The sequence below is a fragment of the Ictalurus punctatus genome, chromosome 24 (assembly GCF_001660625.3).
Source record: "Ictalurus punctatus breed USDA103 chromosome 24, Coco_2.0, whole genome shotgun sequence".
In the NCBI taxonomy this organism is placed as follows: domain Eukaryota; kingdom Metazoa; phylum Chordata; class Actinopteri; order Siluriformes; family Ictaluridae; genus Ictalurus; species Ictalurus punctatus.
The window spans coordinates 13,221,677-13,238,594 of NC_030439.2; the positions used below are offsets into that span (position 1 = coordinate 13,221,677).

At 38.0% G+C, this 16,918-nt stretch overlaps 1 protein-coding gene across 1 annotated transcript in view; it reads left to right on the forward strand.

Moving 5' to 3' along the window:
• cdk6 (cyclin-dependent kinase 6) overlaps positions 1-15,810 on the forward strand; it is a 41,320-nt gene extending 25,510 nt beyond the window's left edge. Inside the window, exons 5-8 of the mRNA XM_017454562.3 lie at positions 3,538-3,647; positions 8,634-8,684; positions 8,993-9,128; positions 9,519-15,810. Coding sequence (XP_017310051.1) covers positions 3,538-3,647; positions 8,634-8,684; positions 8,993-9,128; positions 9,519-9,668 — 447 coding nt within the window. The 3' untranslated portion in view covers positions 9,669-15,810. The remainder of the gene's footprint in view (positions 1-3,537; positions 3,648-8,633; positions 8,685-8,992; positions 9,129-9,518) is intronic.
• Positions 15,811-16,918: the final 1,108 nt, after the last annotated feature.

The following is a 16,918-nucleotide window of genomic DNA, read 5'->3' on the forward strand; positions in this document are numbered from 1 at the left end:
AAATTTATGAAGGCCATTTATGTACGAAATCCACATTGAGAAATGTAATGTATCAATGTTTTGGAATACATTGATGGCATACAATTTGTACTTTTTCCAATGAGAACATATCAGTTCATTTATACTTATACCACAATGCTGTTGAATTGTTGAATCTGATTGGTCAGACGCTGTTCATTTTCGAACTTCAGAACTCTGACATATCAAAGGTTTATACAGTCAAACCTTGGATTGCGAGCATAATTCTTTCCGGAAACGTGCTCGTAATCCAAAGCATTCGTATATCAAAGCGAATTTACCCATAAAAATAATGGAAACTCATATGATTCGTTCCAAAACCCAAAAATATTCATATATATATAATAATGATTAACACAAAATACCATTTTATATTTTTATTATTTAAATTTAATATAAAGTAATCAAATTTATTAATTATTGTGTAGGACGACTTTCACTGTTACTAATGGAATCACTGCTATCTGTTGGCTCACTGGAATCTTTTTCTTTTTGTATGACGTTAACAAGGAACCTATCCAGTGACACTTGCTTTTGCCTCCTTTTAAGGATTTCGCGGAAATGTGACATTACATTGTCGTTAAACAGCTTCTTCGCTCGCACTGCTACAGTCTTACTCGGGTGGTGCTCTTCTACAAAATTTTGCACTGTTTCCCACATTTTACACACCTCCCTAATCTTATTTGAACTGAGGGATTTCTCCGTCTTTTTCTCCTCCTCCTCCTCCTCCTCCTCCTCAGATGAGACCTCCTCCATAACCTCTTGCTGTTGCTTGTGATGCAGATCCATCAGTTCGTCGGTGGTCAGCTCCTGGCCATGTTCCTCCACCAGCTCTTGAATGTCGTCTTCATTCACCTCCAGTCCCATGGTCTTCCCCAAGGACACAATTTCATCGACAACTGACTACTCGTAACTCAGCTACTCACATACCTCGTTTGTGCTTCTCGAAGATTTCCTTCTTAACTTCCACCGTAATCATCTCCTTTTTCTTATTGCCTTCCTTTTCAAATTTTATCTTCATGGGGGCCATTGTCGCAGTACAGTTACTACACAGTCACAACAGTTACAACACGCTCACACGGATGTTGACTATACAAATGAGGCACACTGACTGAGACCGAGGATGTGAGAGAAGAACCATCGGCTCAATAGTGATCACGTGACGCTCGATAGACAAAGCAGCGTATACGTACTACAGGTACTCATATTGCTCATATTACTGAGACCTCGCTCGTATATCAAGTTAAAATTTATTAAAAATTTTTGCTCGTCTTGCAAAACACTCGCAAACCAAGTTACTCGCAATCCAAGGTTTGACTGTATTAATGTGCTACTTCTAATATTTTAGTGTTTCTAGCAGCTAATAACATTTAATTCACAGGGAAGTATATGGCAAATTCTCCGCATAATCTAAGCCTGAAAATTAACAGATTTTAAAAAGCTGTTGTTATTTGACAATGTATAATCTTTGATATGGTGAAGCTTTCTGAAAGGAAACCTTTATGGAAGGAGTATTCAGTGCCAGAGGTTTACCATCCCAGGAAAGTCTGGAGATGGAGAATGTTCTGTTTTGTGGGTAACACTTTGCAATACATGAATTATCATGCAGTAATACCTGAATTAATACTTACTTAAACAGGAACTAATGCCGAGTTAAGGCATGTATTAATCATGAGGAATAACCACCACCTTAAGTACATGTGAAAACATGTTTGTTAGTTAAAGTATTAATTAACATGTAGGGGTAAACTAAATTAAACATGCTCTATAAGAAAGCATATGAATTAAATGTGCAAAATTTTTAATTGTTTATATAATTTGCCGTATGCAGCTGCAGACATAAACATCATTGGATGGTGCTGGATTGCTTTCAAAATTTACAGTGATCCTCCTTATCATAGAAACCTAGAAAGACACACTAATAATAAACACCAATAATTTCATCTCAACACCATCCAATGGTGTTTGTGTACACAGCTGCATGTGGCAAATTATGTAAACAATTGTTTTATTATGTACATTTAATTCATATTCTTCCTTATAGGGCATGTTTGATTAGTTTACCCCTTCGTGTTAATTAATAAGTTAACTAACCATCATGCACTAAGATGTATTCATGATTGAGGTGCTCATGATTCACGTATGAATTCATAAGACACATGTCATAGTTAAGGTTAGCTCTTCATTTATTTTGTGATTAGTACATGCCTTAACTCATCATTAGTTCATATTTAAGTAAATATTAATTCAGGTATTGCTGCATGATTGTAAAATGTTATCAGTTTGTGGCTTTTCTTATAAACAATTGTGAAGAGAAAGTCAGGGAATGAGTGTTAATAATTGCTGTTCCATGTTCTGCAACCTTAAATGTGACAGTAAATACATTTATTTTATTTTTTTTAATAGGATGTGTCCAAATAAAAAAACTTGTAATCCTTAACAAATTTTTGTGGTATAAGAGGAATAAAACACCCTGCTGTAAAAGGAAAAGAATCCATGCCTCATAACGCTACCCTGCAATTGATTCTTTTCCTATAATGACCCACCCCATCATGTTTTATTCTGTAATTGTTTTTTTAATATACTTTGCTTCAATTGAACAGTTCCTCTCCCTCTGAATTGCTGCGTATAGCTCTAATTAAGCTCTAATCAGGGACATACGGCCTGTGTGCTGTTCACAGCTTCCTTCCCACACCAGCACTCATTAAGCGCATCATTCTCTTAGCGCTGAGTCCTTTGGCACATTTTATGATACGCGCCCCCGATATACACCCCAGGCTTTGCTTACAAACACAGGGACGGCTGATTTGGCTGAAAAGCCTGAGGGTTTCTGGGCTGCGAGCCCATGGGAGGACGGCATGTTGGAGAGGGAAAGCACCTGGAAGTCGTCCACTTTACTGGAACGGGGTCACTGAGTTTTGTCTGGAAGCTCTCCCTACTGTAGCTGCTCAGCTGTATGTGCCGTCTGCTGCAGCTGTAAGGCTAAGAGTCACAGAGTTTAAGGACTAAACATGGGTTTAAGTGAGAAAAAGCAGCAGTCAGATTTGAATAGTTTGATTAGTCATTAAACGCTTTAGGCTCCGTAGCGGCCTTGAGAAATATCCACACCCTGTTGGAAAAACAAAACGGGGAAAACAGGATGCTGATTTATATTAGTTAGTGCTGTCTCATACTGGTTTATCTGGTCAGTAAGTTTGGAAAGCTAGCAAAAGTGGAGTGAGCATTCTGGTTTTAGGTTTTTTTTTCTCAGCAGGGTAGTGACTCTCTGTGAAATTTGTGCAATCTTGGCATACCAAAATGAGCATTTGGAGGCTTGCACTGCCAGATATGACTTCATACCTTACATAACTCATAGACAAGGGGGCACAGAAACAAAAGTGCAGTGTGTATTTGTGAGCATCTTTGCTAAATATTAATAAAGACATATGCACAGAATCTGTGATGCTAATGATTGTCCTTGTGTCCCTATATGAACTATCTGCATGTGACAATATATGTGACGTTTGTGTTGTACTGTAGGTGGTCACTCTTTGGTATCGAGCTCCAGAAGTGCTCCTGCAGTCGAGCTATGCGACCCCAGTGGATCTGTGGAGTGTGGGCTGCATCTTTGCTGAGATGTTCAGAAGAAGGTGAGGAAAACACATCCAGTTAAACCACTTATCAGAGCATTTTCCACCCACACATACCCTTTTTACCCTTAAACTCACACCTTCTGCAGTCTCACAGATGGGAATGAGATTAAGGGATGCATATATGACGTTCAAAGCGCGTGTGCTCATTTAGACTGAAAGAAACACGTCAAGCCTAGGTGACCTGATTGCTCAGTTGTGCGCCCAGCATTGACAGTTGTTCACTACTTGGCATGCACTCAAAAATAAAACAGAAGCAGCATGTGTTCAGCTTCTGACCTTTGGTTACAGCTTCAAAGCCACGGTGACTAACACTACGGTGTCTTAGTTTATAGTTTATCCTCAAGTGTAAACGGTGTTAATCTCTATAGAAGTCAGTGATATTTCAGCTTATCAGTCTTATTTTGAATTGATTTCAATGATTTGCATCAGACTGTGTAAGCAGGGCAACACCGCATGAGCTGTTTCAGGCAATGTATTAATAACTATTCCTCATAGTTTCACATTGAATGTAGAAAAGCTTTTTAAATTCTCTGTTCTTCATCGTGAACACATTTTTGTGGTCAGTTGGGGTTGTTAAACTGTTAGGGAAATACCATGTGCTGTGGTTGCAGAAGGCATGCAAGAACTTCAAGTGCCATGTTCCTCAATGTCGGCTGTAGCAACTGTCTCTGTTGACCTGCTGCTCAATGGCCTATGAGTACTGTGTTTACTTGAAATTTTGTCATTTACATAAGTTGCACCATTACTATACTCATGTGTAGGAAATTGTGGATCTGTTATGCTGCAGGCATTTTGCTGACATGGTTTGGATCCACTTGTTGTGTTCCCCTTAGAGGGACGTGTCACTGCATCACTGATCATCTTTATTCTATGTTGAAACATTTCTATCCTGATGGGAGTGGTCTCTTCCTGGATAACTCTGCCCCTATCTACAGGACATGAGGGCTCACTGAGTGAATTGATGAGGAAGAAAATGATGTAAATCATATGCTGTAGACTTCACTTTCAGATCTCAAGCCAATTAAACACTGATGGGAGATGAGCACCATCAAACTGAGCAATTGAAGGAATATCATTTGGAAGCATGGTGTTTGTCACTTAAGCACAGTTCCAAAGACTTGTAGAATCTGTGCAAAGGCACACTGATGCTCTTCTGGTCACCTGTGGTGACCTAAAACCTTACTAAGAGACTTGATGTTATTTTTTTCCCTATAATTTGTGGCCAGTCTGTAAATTATGAACTCAATCGTAATAGGGAAAGAATGAATGAAAAGCAGCACTCTGTTTAAGATAAGCAGTTATTCCTGTGAAGGGAAGGGTGCATTTAAAATGCGAGCTCAATCTGCAATCTGAATTTCCTTCCCCTAACCGCCACCAATAAGAGACACGTCCTTTCTGTGTAACGGCAGAAAGACCCCAGGTGGGTTTCGGGCGATAATATTGCAGCGTGGGCGGGTGTGGGTGCAATGAAATGTATGCCAAATTTGTTTTAACACACGTGTGTTTCCTACTTGTCGATGGCTGGCTGAGTGTCCCTCATTGTGCTGGGGAGGATGTGGGGGCTGATGTCTTCCTCTCAACACTCTTGAGGAGGGAGATGTGTATGATGGGGAGGCCAGATTGCAGATCTACTCACACACATCCTGTGTTTCACATCCTAACAGGCCTAACTGTAATATGCAATTATGCAAACCTCAGTTCAGGAAGTTGAAATAACAAGATTATTATTATTATTATTATTATTATTATTATTATTATTATTATTATTATTATTATTATGCTGCATGCTACATTCTGCAGACCTTTCAAATGATCTTGTGACAGAAGGACTGAAGGTTAAGGTCAAGGAGACGTAGTGATTCTATTTGGTTCATGAATCACAAAACGATTGGATTCACAACTCGTTGGTTTTCCATTGAGCTCCAAAGTAAACAAAGCAAATAGAAAGATTTGATTCAATTCAGTGCACTAATTATTGTGATTTGATTCACTGGTTCATGCTTCTTATGATAAGATATGTGTCCAAAGATTTTTTTTAAATGCACACTCCTGCCAGTCGCTGCATTCATGGTTCATTTATAAATGCTTCCTGAGTAATTCACATGCTGTTCTGGCACTAAAGAATGATATCCCAGACAATGGTATTAATTTTTATGTACAAAGTATTTGTTCAAACATCAGCAACAATTTTTTACAAACTCTACTTCATTTTATTTGCAGCATTCAAAATGTTCTAGTCTGAGAAAATGAATTAATAGTAACAGCCTTAGGTAGGGGGTTAGTACTGTGTTTGACTGAGTAAAACGTGTGACTTGACTGAGAAAGGTGTGTGTTACTGTGTGCACAAGACAGGTCCTCAGCAGGTTGTGTAACGTGAGGTGTTGTACAGGTAAGGCTGTCTCACTGACACAATACCCTCAAAAAAAAGCCACCACGCTGGGCTACTGGCCTACTTCCAAGAGTGCCAGAGGGCAGAAGGGAGACGCTTTGATCCATGCAGTACACCTCCTTTTCTCTCTCTCTCTCTCTCTCTCTTCTTGAGAAGACTTTTTAAAAAGGCCACCTGTTGCAGATTAAAAGGCACCTGGGAGAAGCTTTTCCAGCGCTTCCATTCTGTTGTCTAAGAAGTGCACTGCATTCACAGATTTGAGTAATGGGGTTTAAAAGTCACTGGAGAATGATAAAGACATGGCGCACCTGAGCTAGCAACACTCTGTCTGGTTTATTGTTTTATTTACGGTTGAAAATGGGTTTTGGGGAGCAAGGCGTACAGCCTGGAAGGGATCTTTTTTTGTTGTATCAACCAAGGAGGAAGTCCTTTTCAACATAACACATCTGACGTACTGTTTAATGCAGTCCTCCAATGCAGTTCACCTGGGTGGCCTAATTTCCTTGATTTCAGAGCATATCGTTAAGTTAGTGGGAGTTGTGTATCTGAGATGGCAGAACGATTAGTCACCGTATTTATGAATTATATTGATAATGCTGTTGACATTCCACCCATTCAACGGTTCAATGTGAGCACTGACTTCTTAAGAAGACGTCCTTGTTTACTTTTTCACAAATATGCATTGTGTCTACATGTTTCTTCAAACATAAATGCTTTCGTGTTAACTCACACACACACACACACACACACACACACACACACACACACACACACACACACACACACACACACACACACAGTGGAGCATTCCACTGGCTATCAGTGCGGAATGTGGACAGAGGGACTGGCACTTGGAGTGTGACTCAGCTGTGTGTGCTGGACTGGTGTGGTGCTGCGGCTGTGCCCACTCAGTCAGGATGTATAATATCAGCCTTGTGTACAAAACAACAACAACAACAACAACAACAACAAAAATGCTCCCTTCTTCATTCAGATTAATAAGTAGGCTTGGTGCAGGGGAGAATGCAGCTTCAGTGAATTTCAAGCATACATGTTTTGGCATGACGCAGGCTAGATTACTGTGTTTTTTTTCCCATGCTGCTAGAAAATAGGACTGGTTTTCTCAGTTTTGCCCAGTTAGACTGTGAACATTTCACAATTTGAACTCTAGGCTTTCACTCTTTGGGAAATAAATGACATGTAAGTTTCGTCCATTCTGATGACACACAGTTAGCAAAAGAGAAGATTGATTTATTTATGTTGGTTTCACTTCTGACTTATAAAGAATGTTTAGAATCTGAAATCTGACAGGAAGATATGAAGGTTGTACTTGAAATAATGATTGTCTGACAAGCCATAAGACACTCTGACAGCGTAATTACTCCAGCGGGTAAAATGCACGTCTGATTGAGTCAGAATGAACTTTCCGAGGTGATGTTAGGCAGCGGTTAGATGAAGCAGAGAGCTAACATGTGGTCTGAGCCGCCTCTTTGTCTCGTTACAGTTAGTTGAGTTCCGCACTGTTGTGTATTGAAAGGCCTCGTGCCGATCTCAGATGTTCGCTGTAGTAGAGCGACCTCTGGTGAAAACTACAGAGCGTGCTACAGACGCATTCTATTACAGTGAAATTCAGTGCAACTAATTCAGGGATAGAATATAGATGCCATGTGTGAGAGCAGGACTTGTTATAGCTGCTCGCAGACTCTTTCTCATGTTTTTTAGATAGTCTGAGCCACTATTTCTCATGGCTCATTGCTGTTCCCCCACACAGCGGCATACGGACAGCCAAAGCAGACTACAGGGATAAATAGCTTTCTGCCCCCTCACCCCCCACACCCCCACCCCACCATGGTGAATGTGGTTCGGATTCAGTAATAGTGACTGGAATTTGTGAGCATGCCAAGGGAAGCATGCCCGCCTACAGGCATCGTGACGGGCCAAAAGCCACCGCAAGCAGCAGTGGTCCAGGCAAGAAGACTCCAAAACGAGTGCCGCTTCATCTCATCATGTGCTGAAAAAAGCGCTCAGTCTTCTCTCTCTCTCTCTCTCTCTCTCTCTCTCTCTCTCTCTCTCTCTCGGCCAGGAAACTACAGCATTAACTGGAGTGTAGGTCCTCACATCAGTACTGCTATATGACATGGCTGGCTTTTTCCAGGGGATTTTTCTTCTCTCCTCTTTCTATATACTCATGTCTGCACGAAAGCATCTTACAGTGTTAACAGACCATGTTCACAAACATATATGTGTGAATCACATATGTGTGAATGCCACAGAGGCAAAGTGTTTACACTCTGTTTTACAGAGTACACTTTGTAACCCTGTGTTTATAAGCTTGCATGCTATTATTCAAACTGTGTGATACCAGTCATAATAGTGACAATTTTTTAAAACTTTGAGTTTAGGTCAGAACCATATTTATAGTAAGAAACATTAATACACTTCTAATCTAATCTACAGTCACTAATGAATTAAATATATGCTGTATCTATGAGAGTTGCTTGTAATCATGAAAGAAGTATATTTAACAACATACACATCTTTTAGTGCTAAGCATCATTTTACTAACCTCTGTATTTGATTTTGCTCTATTTTAGACCGCTTTTCCGTGGGAATTCTGATGTTGACCAGTTGGGCAAGATTTTTGAGTAAGTATGATTTTAATTGATTAATAAATCCTCTTTAGGTGATAGATGAGCATTATGGTAAATATATGGCTTTAACCAATACAATAATACATATTTTCAAATGGAAAAGGTTTAACAGTACTTATGACGCCCGCAGACTTCTAGAAAGTTGTGATGCAAATGTGTTATAAACATAATGAGTGCAAACACAACAAGGAATTATGTTAGTGAGCATGATGAGATGCTTGTGCTGCTGTTGATGATGGTGATGATGATGATGATGATGATGATGATGATGATGGTGGTGGTGGTGGTATCAATGATTCCAGTGTGGTTGGAGTCCCTCCACCTGAAGACTGGCCCCAGGAAGTGGGTTTGCCTCAGAGTGCCTTTCCCCCTCGCCCCCCTCAGCCTCTAGAAGACCTGGTGCCTGATATGGATGAGCTTGGAAAATCACTTCTACTTGTATGTATCTGGAGTATTGCTCATTATCAAGTGGTTTTAAGGCTATAAGCCTGGGTTGTACCAAACAAGATTAAGCTTTAACTTGGATTGAATTGAATTTGATCTTTTAATCCAGTTGCACCAACTTTTCTTTGATTTACAAATTCATCCCTGGTCGCCAGCTAGAAATAATCACAGGTCAAGTTCTTAAGTGAAGATTTTAATCAGAAGTTATTCGAATGAAAATTAAACTTACCAAAAAATTCTTTGTTGATGCAACCCATCCTTTACTTTAATCTTTTCCGTAAATAAAATCTACAGTCCTTGCATCAAACAAACATGTCTTCATTTTAGATTGCGTTTCTAGCATATTAACAGAATTTAATGCAAATTTTTTCTCAATCTTCACAGAAATTTCTGTCGTTCAACCCAGGCCGAAGGATATCGGCTTATGATGCCCTGTCTCACGCATACTTTCAGAGCCTGGACAGCACCAGCAAGAGTCTCTATGCCCAACCCTTCCCGAGCAAAAAGCCCTCCCTGGAGGAGAGAGCTGCTTGAAAAACTTTCCTTATTTTTATAGACTCACTGGCACAAGCCCCTTTTTGAACTTGTCTTCCATCGCCGCATTACATGCTGCTTTTAGGCCTCGTTGAAGTATTACCGCAATTTTTGGTTGATGCATTTTCACTGCAGCAGGTAACATCAATATCACTGCCTGCGACACTTTTCACAAAAAAAAAACAAAAAAAAAACATCAAAAGCTGCTTTCCTGCCTGCCTGTCTTCCTTAGCAGGAAGTCCCTCTGCTCAGAGGAAACTCCACTGCCAGATATCTGATACAGAGGCTGCTACACCATGTTGCCAGGGATCACTCTGTCTTGACGAATGCCATAAAAATATAACTGCCAGGACTTAGCTAATTCTTAGCTAATAATTCACACTGCTCTAAATCAGCAAGTTCACTGCCTGTGACTGACTCAATATCATATTTGAATCCTGAAAAACCATATAGGTTTCACTGCTAATGTGGGTCTGTTGAACAGAACCACACTCTATAAGATGCAGTTGCACACACACACACACACACACACACACACACACACACACACACACTCTTTTGCTCATGCTCTAAAAGTGCCCAGAGTCAAGCATTTCGGTAAATTATCTGTCGGTATATCCCCCAAGGCTGGTCTTTGTGGACCTTGACAGCACATTTCAATTCAGTGCCTTACGGAGAATGAGAAATCACACAACTACGGTTTAAGCCCTCACACTTTCGAGGCCTTGATGACGCTTTATTAATCCAGCAGACACCCAACACTTCAGGCTGGTTTTCTGGACACAGACTAAAGTCTGGTTTATGCTTCATCATAAACATTTTATAGAATTTCTGAAAACGAGGTAGTAAACACGAAGTAGTGATGACATAGATGAAGACATTGAAGTTCTTAGTGTGAGCTCATCTGTGGAACATGATATTGAACCGCACCATCTCAGCAGTGTTGGGTAAGATATTTTTTCAAAATACAGTTATTTGTAACACAAGCTATTTTACATAAAAATTCTAAACACTGATTGCATAGAAACAGTTTTTTTCTCCAAGACCATTTTATGTAAATGTGGTTTACAGAAAGTGGTGTTGCATCAGGTAGCATCCTGCTTCACTGCTCCATGGCTTGATAATGAGCTTCACATATTTATGTGGGTTTCCTGCAGGTACAAAGGCTTCATCAGACCTCCTAACAACATGCCAGTCACCTGATTGGGTACTTTAAATTGGTGTAAATGCAAATGTTTTTGGTGCATTTCCACTTTGCTCCCAGTGGAACCTTTACAGCCCTAACCAGGATAAAGCAGTTGTTGAAAATGAATGAATGAATCATGTCCATAACTCAACTTATTTAAAATATATTTTCTAAAAGCAACATCAAGAAAATTAAACATTTTTGGCTGTTATTAATAGTGTTTGGCTAAAAGAGTTGAACTCTCGACAAGCTCACTGACATGTTCCCAACTTGCTGCTGGGAAATGTAGTTAACTAATAGTCCGGATTATCGGACTTTCAGTCCGGATTATCTTCAAAAATTGTCACTGGGTTGAAGCTGCCACCAGTTCCCACAGCTTTCCTACTGCTAGTCAATAGAAGCACAACTGGGTGGCCCAGTTGGACATTCAGTTTTGAAGCGAAACTTTTCCAAATTGTGTTGCACCCCTCCCTCCTCTCTGAATAGTTTTTCTGATCTCTGGATAGAAGCATAAACCAGTCTTGACCAGTGTAAATTAGTGTCTGGAAACCTGGCTCTTACACTTCTAATAATATAGCAACACATTATAGTCTATATCTACACAAATTGTTCTTTCTACACTGTTCAATTATTTTTAATATCAGTGTTGATTGTTGATGACTTATTGGGGTAAAGTCTTAATTTTAGTTGACTTGAAGGTGTAGGGACTTGTATGTATGACTTGTATATTATACAGTATGTATGCACCCTGTTGTTGTATAAATGGAGTAGTAACTCCTTATGTAGTTTGAGGGCTAACCCTCACTGGGTAGGATTTTACAGTTGAAATGATTTGTTATAAGAGCAAGAAGAAACGAAACTGGCAGGTGATTTGAAAAAAAATAATTGTAGTGCATAATGCTTGAGCAAGTAGAAAATGTCTAGCTTTAGAGACAATGAATGAGGCGTGAAAGGGTCGTTTTGAGAGATTAAGAGTGTTTGCAGAGGTTGACGAAGGGTTATGTAATAACTGTGTTTTTTTGCAGAAATTCAGGACTTGTACATTAAGTTTGAACTTCCATTTCATCCTTCCATTTTCCAATTCACTCAAGTCTGGATTGATGATAGCCAGGTAGCTCATAGACGTATCCAGCTTTTTGTCTGGCTCTTCAGATGAGTCAGAGAGGGGAAGGAAAAGAAGAAGGAAGAATGCTGCTTTAGAAATGTAGGATGTGGCCCAGGAGCTTGGTCCAAGATGAGGCTAAACAGAAGAGAACAACACCCATATACTGTGTCGTAGGCCTTTATCCACAGGTTCATCCATATAAGCACTGGTGCTTCCTTCATACACTCAGGATCTCAGTAGACTCATTGGTTCCTACTTATTAGATAGCTCTGATTTTACAGGTGATCTGTGATGGACTTTTTTCCTTTCATAGTAAAGAAGAATTTCTGATCAATATAACTCACTCTACCACACACACTCAGGTCTATTTATGGTTGTTTATGCATAGATTCAACAGGTTTCATATCTGTTTCAGTTTAATCTTGTTTTAACATTAGTGCATAGTAAATTAAGTCTGCAAACTAGTCACTGTATTAATTCCAAAATAGCATAGTACAATAAATGTTGCTTTCAGACTATTTATGGCTATATTTACACACGTTCATCGGGTTACTGGTATCAGCAGACATTATAACAATTAACACTGTTACAGTCTGGACTTTTACATTTATGAAGGTTTTGAATCATTAATGTCTTTTAGTCTAGAAAACTGGACTTGTGTTTAAATCGTGAAGACATTTCACCACTCATCTGTAGTACAGCATAATGAACACGGTCCAGCATAATGAGGAATTTCCAGAATTGTATGTTAAGTGAGTAAATTAACCACTTAGATGAACAGGAGAACAAATTCCTCAGGGCAGGACCAAGCCATCAACCTATACCTGAAAGACAGGCAACATTCACATCAATTCACACTTACAGATGCAAGTGTTAGCCCAGTGACAGTAGCCTCATGACATCCAGGTGTAAGATAGTTGGAAATTTCCAGCTATTTAGCAGAGCTGATGAAGTCTTCATGATTGAAACTCAAGTCCATAGAGGACTACAAGACATTCTGGACACGTATATGTGTGGCGATCTGGGGGAAAAAAACCTGTGAGATATCTCAGTGGCTGAACTCTGAAAAACAGCCCAAATGGGGAAAACAAAACAAAAAAAACATCAACAAAAACAAAAAAACAAGGTTTTGACCAAAATTGGGGTTTTCTGTCTCTAACATACATTAAGACTAGAAATTTAACAAATCATAAATATATTTCACAAAAACAATGTTTTTATGTTTTTATTTTCTTTTGGGTAAGGAGCAAGTTTAAGAAAAGAGATCTGTCTAAAGATAAACGTCTGCCAAAACCTTGCTAACTAAGTATGATTTTCTTAGACAGTGAATGTTATGTTGAATAGTTACATACTGTAGTGAAATGCATATAAGCATACAATCCAATCAGTTTTTACATTTACATTTACATTTATTCACTTAGCAGACGCTTTTATCCAAAGCGACTTACAAATGAGAAAGATACAAGTAAATCAGACACTGACTGTCAAAATGTCCCTGATGCTCCTGCACTCCAATAGAGTCGTAATGACAAGGGTTTTCCCAAGCTGCCACACATACAGATTTATAATAAAACATGGAGACAGTTTTGTCTTTTTTTGGGGGGGTTGCTGTTGCTTCTGACACTTTACCGCTAACATTCCTTCCAGTTTTTTTCCATGTGTTGTTAAAAACTCTTCTCTTTTGGGCAGTTCCTCAACATGACTGTTGGTTCAGACATAGCATGTTCTTTCCCTCTCCCAAAATGAGGAGCAAATGAGGATTGTTGTTATTTTAGTGGGCATTAGATGTCAAAAAGTACAAATATTTACACAAGAAAGTGATAATTGTACTCATTTGATTACAGCATTCATTCCGCACTAAGCCTTTTCTGTCTCACATAAAGTCACAATGGCTTGGAATTAAAGCTGAGTTCAAGGCTAAAACTTTGGAATGTTAAACTAAGATAGTAACAAACTAAGATGTGACATTTGTCACAAATAGCACCTTGAAAATCACCCATCGCACCATATTTGTGAAACATTAAAATGGAGTTTCCTCTATATTTCTCATTTGCTCTATATTTTCTCAAGATCAATACACGAGGGTGACATAAACAATGAATTGAACTATTTTTCTTTAGTGTTTTCTTTACTTTAATTTGGAATTGAAATATAATCAGTTGAGTTTTATTTAATCAGTTATCAATTTTACATTTTTTATTGTATTTGCTGGATAGTGGTACTTTGCTTTTGTTTTTATTTCTTATCTTCCTTATATTTTGTCTCCACTTTATTTTTTATGATTTTTTTTTATTTATTGCATTTTAATAGAAATACATTGAAAAGATTGTTGTGTGAGAATGAAACCTGCCTATTTAGCTGGTAATGCATTGATGGTGCTATGATATAAGAATTTCCTAAACTTGAAATGGAATCACTATCAATATGGGGCAAATTTGTGTTTAGAGAACCGCAACAGGGAACATTCAAGATTTCAATATTGCTTTTCCATTTTTGTTTTTATTTTCAACATACATTTCCCATATAAAACAAATTCAATTAGGGCCCTCATGACATATATACGACATATATTAGACTTGAATTACTTTATAATAAATGGTAATCCTGCTGATTCCACATAATTTGCCTTAAATGCTACAAATAACCAAGGAACAGACTCACTGTGCAGATCAAATCTGTACTTCTACTGAATTCCCCAATTTTCTGAAAATGGAATAACTGCCTTGTTTCAAGCTGTATCCAGGACAAAATTAACTATTATTGGTCTTTTTTTTTTCTTTTTCATTTTAGTGTCCACCACACATATGGATTTCATTGTACCTTGTATTTCACTGGAAAATTAAGAACTATTTCAAGTTGTTTGTGAGATATTTTATCTTTCTTGATTTTCCATGTCTTTAACCTAATAACAAAACAAAACAAAACAAAAAAAAATAGGCTGTTGTTTGCATTTATATTATACTTTGTGGATCTGTGTAATCTTTACCTAATTGATCATTCTGATATTTACTGATTTGTTTTGTTGCTTATCTTTCTGCTTAGCAGCATTTTAACCATACACAGCAACCAGAAGTAGGTTTTGTTCATTGATGTGTTTTTGTGAGTAGGTGTCAGGATGTTTGTTCTGAAAGCTGGTGTGTGGATTTCTGATCTACATTGTTTATTTCAGTTACTGTTCTTGGCACTTACCAGTTCCTGAAATGGTACTCATAACACGTGGTTTATAACACATGCATAGAAGCATCGAAATGTTACAGATTTCTTTTTCTTTTTTCCAATTGATTTTTAGGCCTTTTTTTCGGTATGGAAGTGATTACTTGTATTATTCATAATCAACTTTCATTTTTGAGAAACTGAGGTATTTGGCAGCTTTTCATGGACTTAATATGACAAATGAATATCAACAACAACTACAGCAGATTTCTATAATCAGTACCTAATGTAAATCAATATTATAACCATAAAAATCGCTACTGTCAGTGGATTTAGACGTTATCATTTGAGCTTTTGTTTACTTTTACCACTGAGTCAGAATCACAAAAAAATACCTGAATTCATTTTCCTTTGCTGCTTCAGTTTAAAGCTTTGAATGAGAATATATCCAAGATTTCCTTTGAACCAGATTAAAGTGAGAGTATCATTACTGGCCATGGCTCTTTTTACCATTTTAATTTTATCCTTATTTTACACCCCCACCCTTGTTTCGTGCATAAATTATTTATACATAAGATTTTGTATTTGTCTTATTGTTTGTTTGTTTGCTGCTAATTTTTCACAGCTTGGCACAAATACATGATGAAAAGTACCCGCCTAAATTTCATGACATTGATCAATAAAGCTGCTTATGCTCATTTGTTGCATGTGTTATTGTCTGACATTGTTTTTTTGTTTGTTTGTTTGTTTGTTTGTTTTTTTAAAAACTTTTTTCCCTTTAAATAAACATTTTAAAATGACTTTGTCTAATCTCGTTCATGAAATTTTGAAGATCTGTGCCACAGCTGGCAGTTAGCATAATAGCAAAATAGATGTGTGTTGTGTGAAACAAGTAAATAATTGATCGTGAACAACATAACAGCATAAAGTCATAAATTCATAAAATGAAATGAGTCTTAGTAATCTATTGTTCCAAGAGTGATTGTCATAGTAACAATTACAAAACTAATAAGTTCATCACTTTATTCATTCATGACAGTGAGATGATGAAATTATTCACTTTACCCTATTTATTGTTGTTTGGTTGATGTTGAATGGTGTGTGTGTGTGTGTGTGTGTGTGTGTGTGTGTGTGTGTGTGTGTGTGTGTGTGTGTGTGTGTGTGGTCCTCTGCACCCCCTGGTGGATTGAACTGTACTGTACTGTACACTTTGAACAGTACTGTACATTGAAGGAAACCGTGAATGAAGAATAGTGCCTCTATGTAGTGTAATATACTGTACTGAATTGTAATGTGCTATAATAAACTGTACTGTTATGTAATGTACTGTAATATTCTCTACTATAGTGTACTGTTATGTAATGTACTGTAATATCCTCTACTATAGTGTACTATTTACTGTACTGTAATGTAATAAGATAAGATGAGATATGATTTATTGATTTATTAAATTTCACAAAATAAATTTTTGTACCAACTTTCTCAAGACAATACAAACAACAATGAACAGACAACAAGGAAAAGAATGACAATAAAAAAAATCACTCACTTTCAGTAATTGCTTTATCCTGATCAGGGACTGGATTCAGAGCTATCCCAGGAACACTGGACGAGAGGCAGAAATACACCCTGGACAGGACACCAGTCCATGCACACACACACACACACACACACACACACACACACACACACACACACACACACACACACACACACACACACACACACACACACACACATTCACACCTAGCAGCGAATTACTTTAGCTAATCCACCTACTGGCATGTGGGAGGAGAACATGCAGAC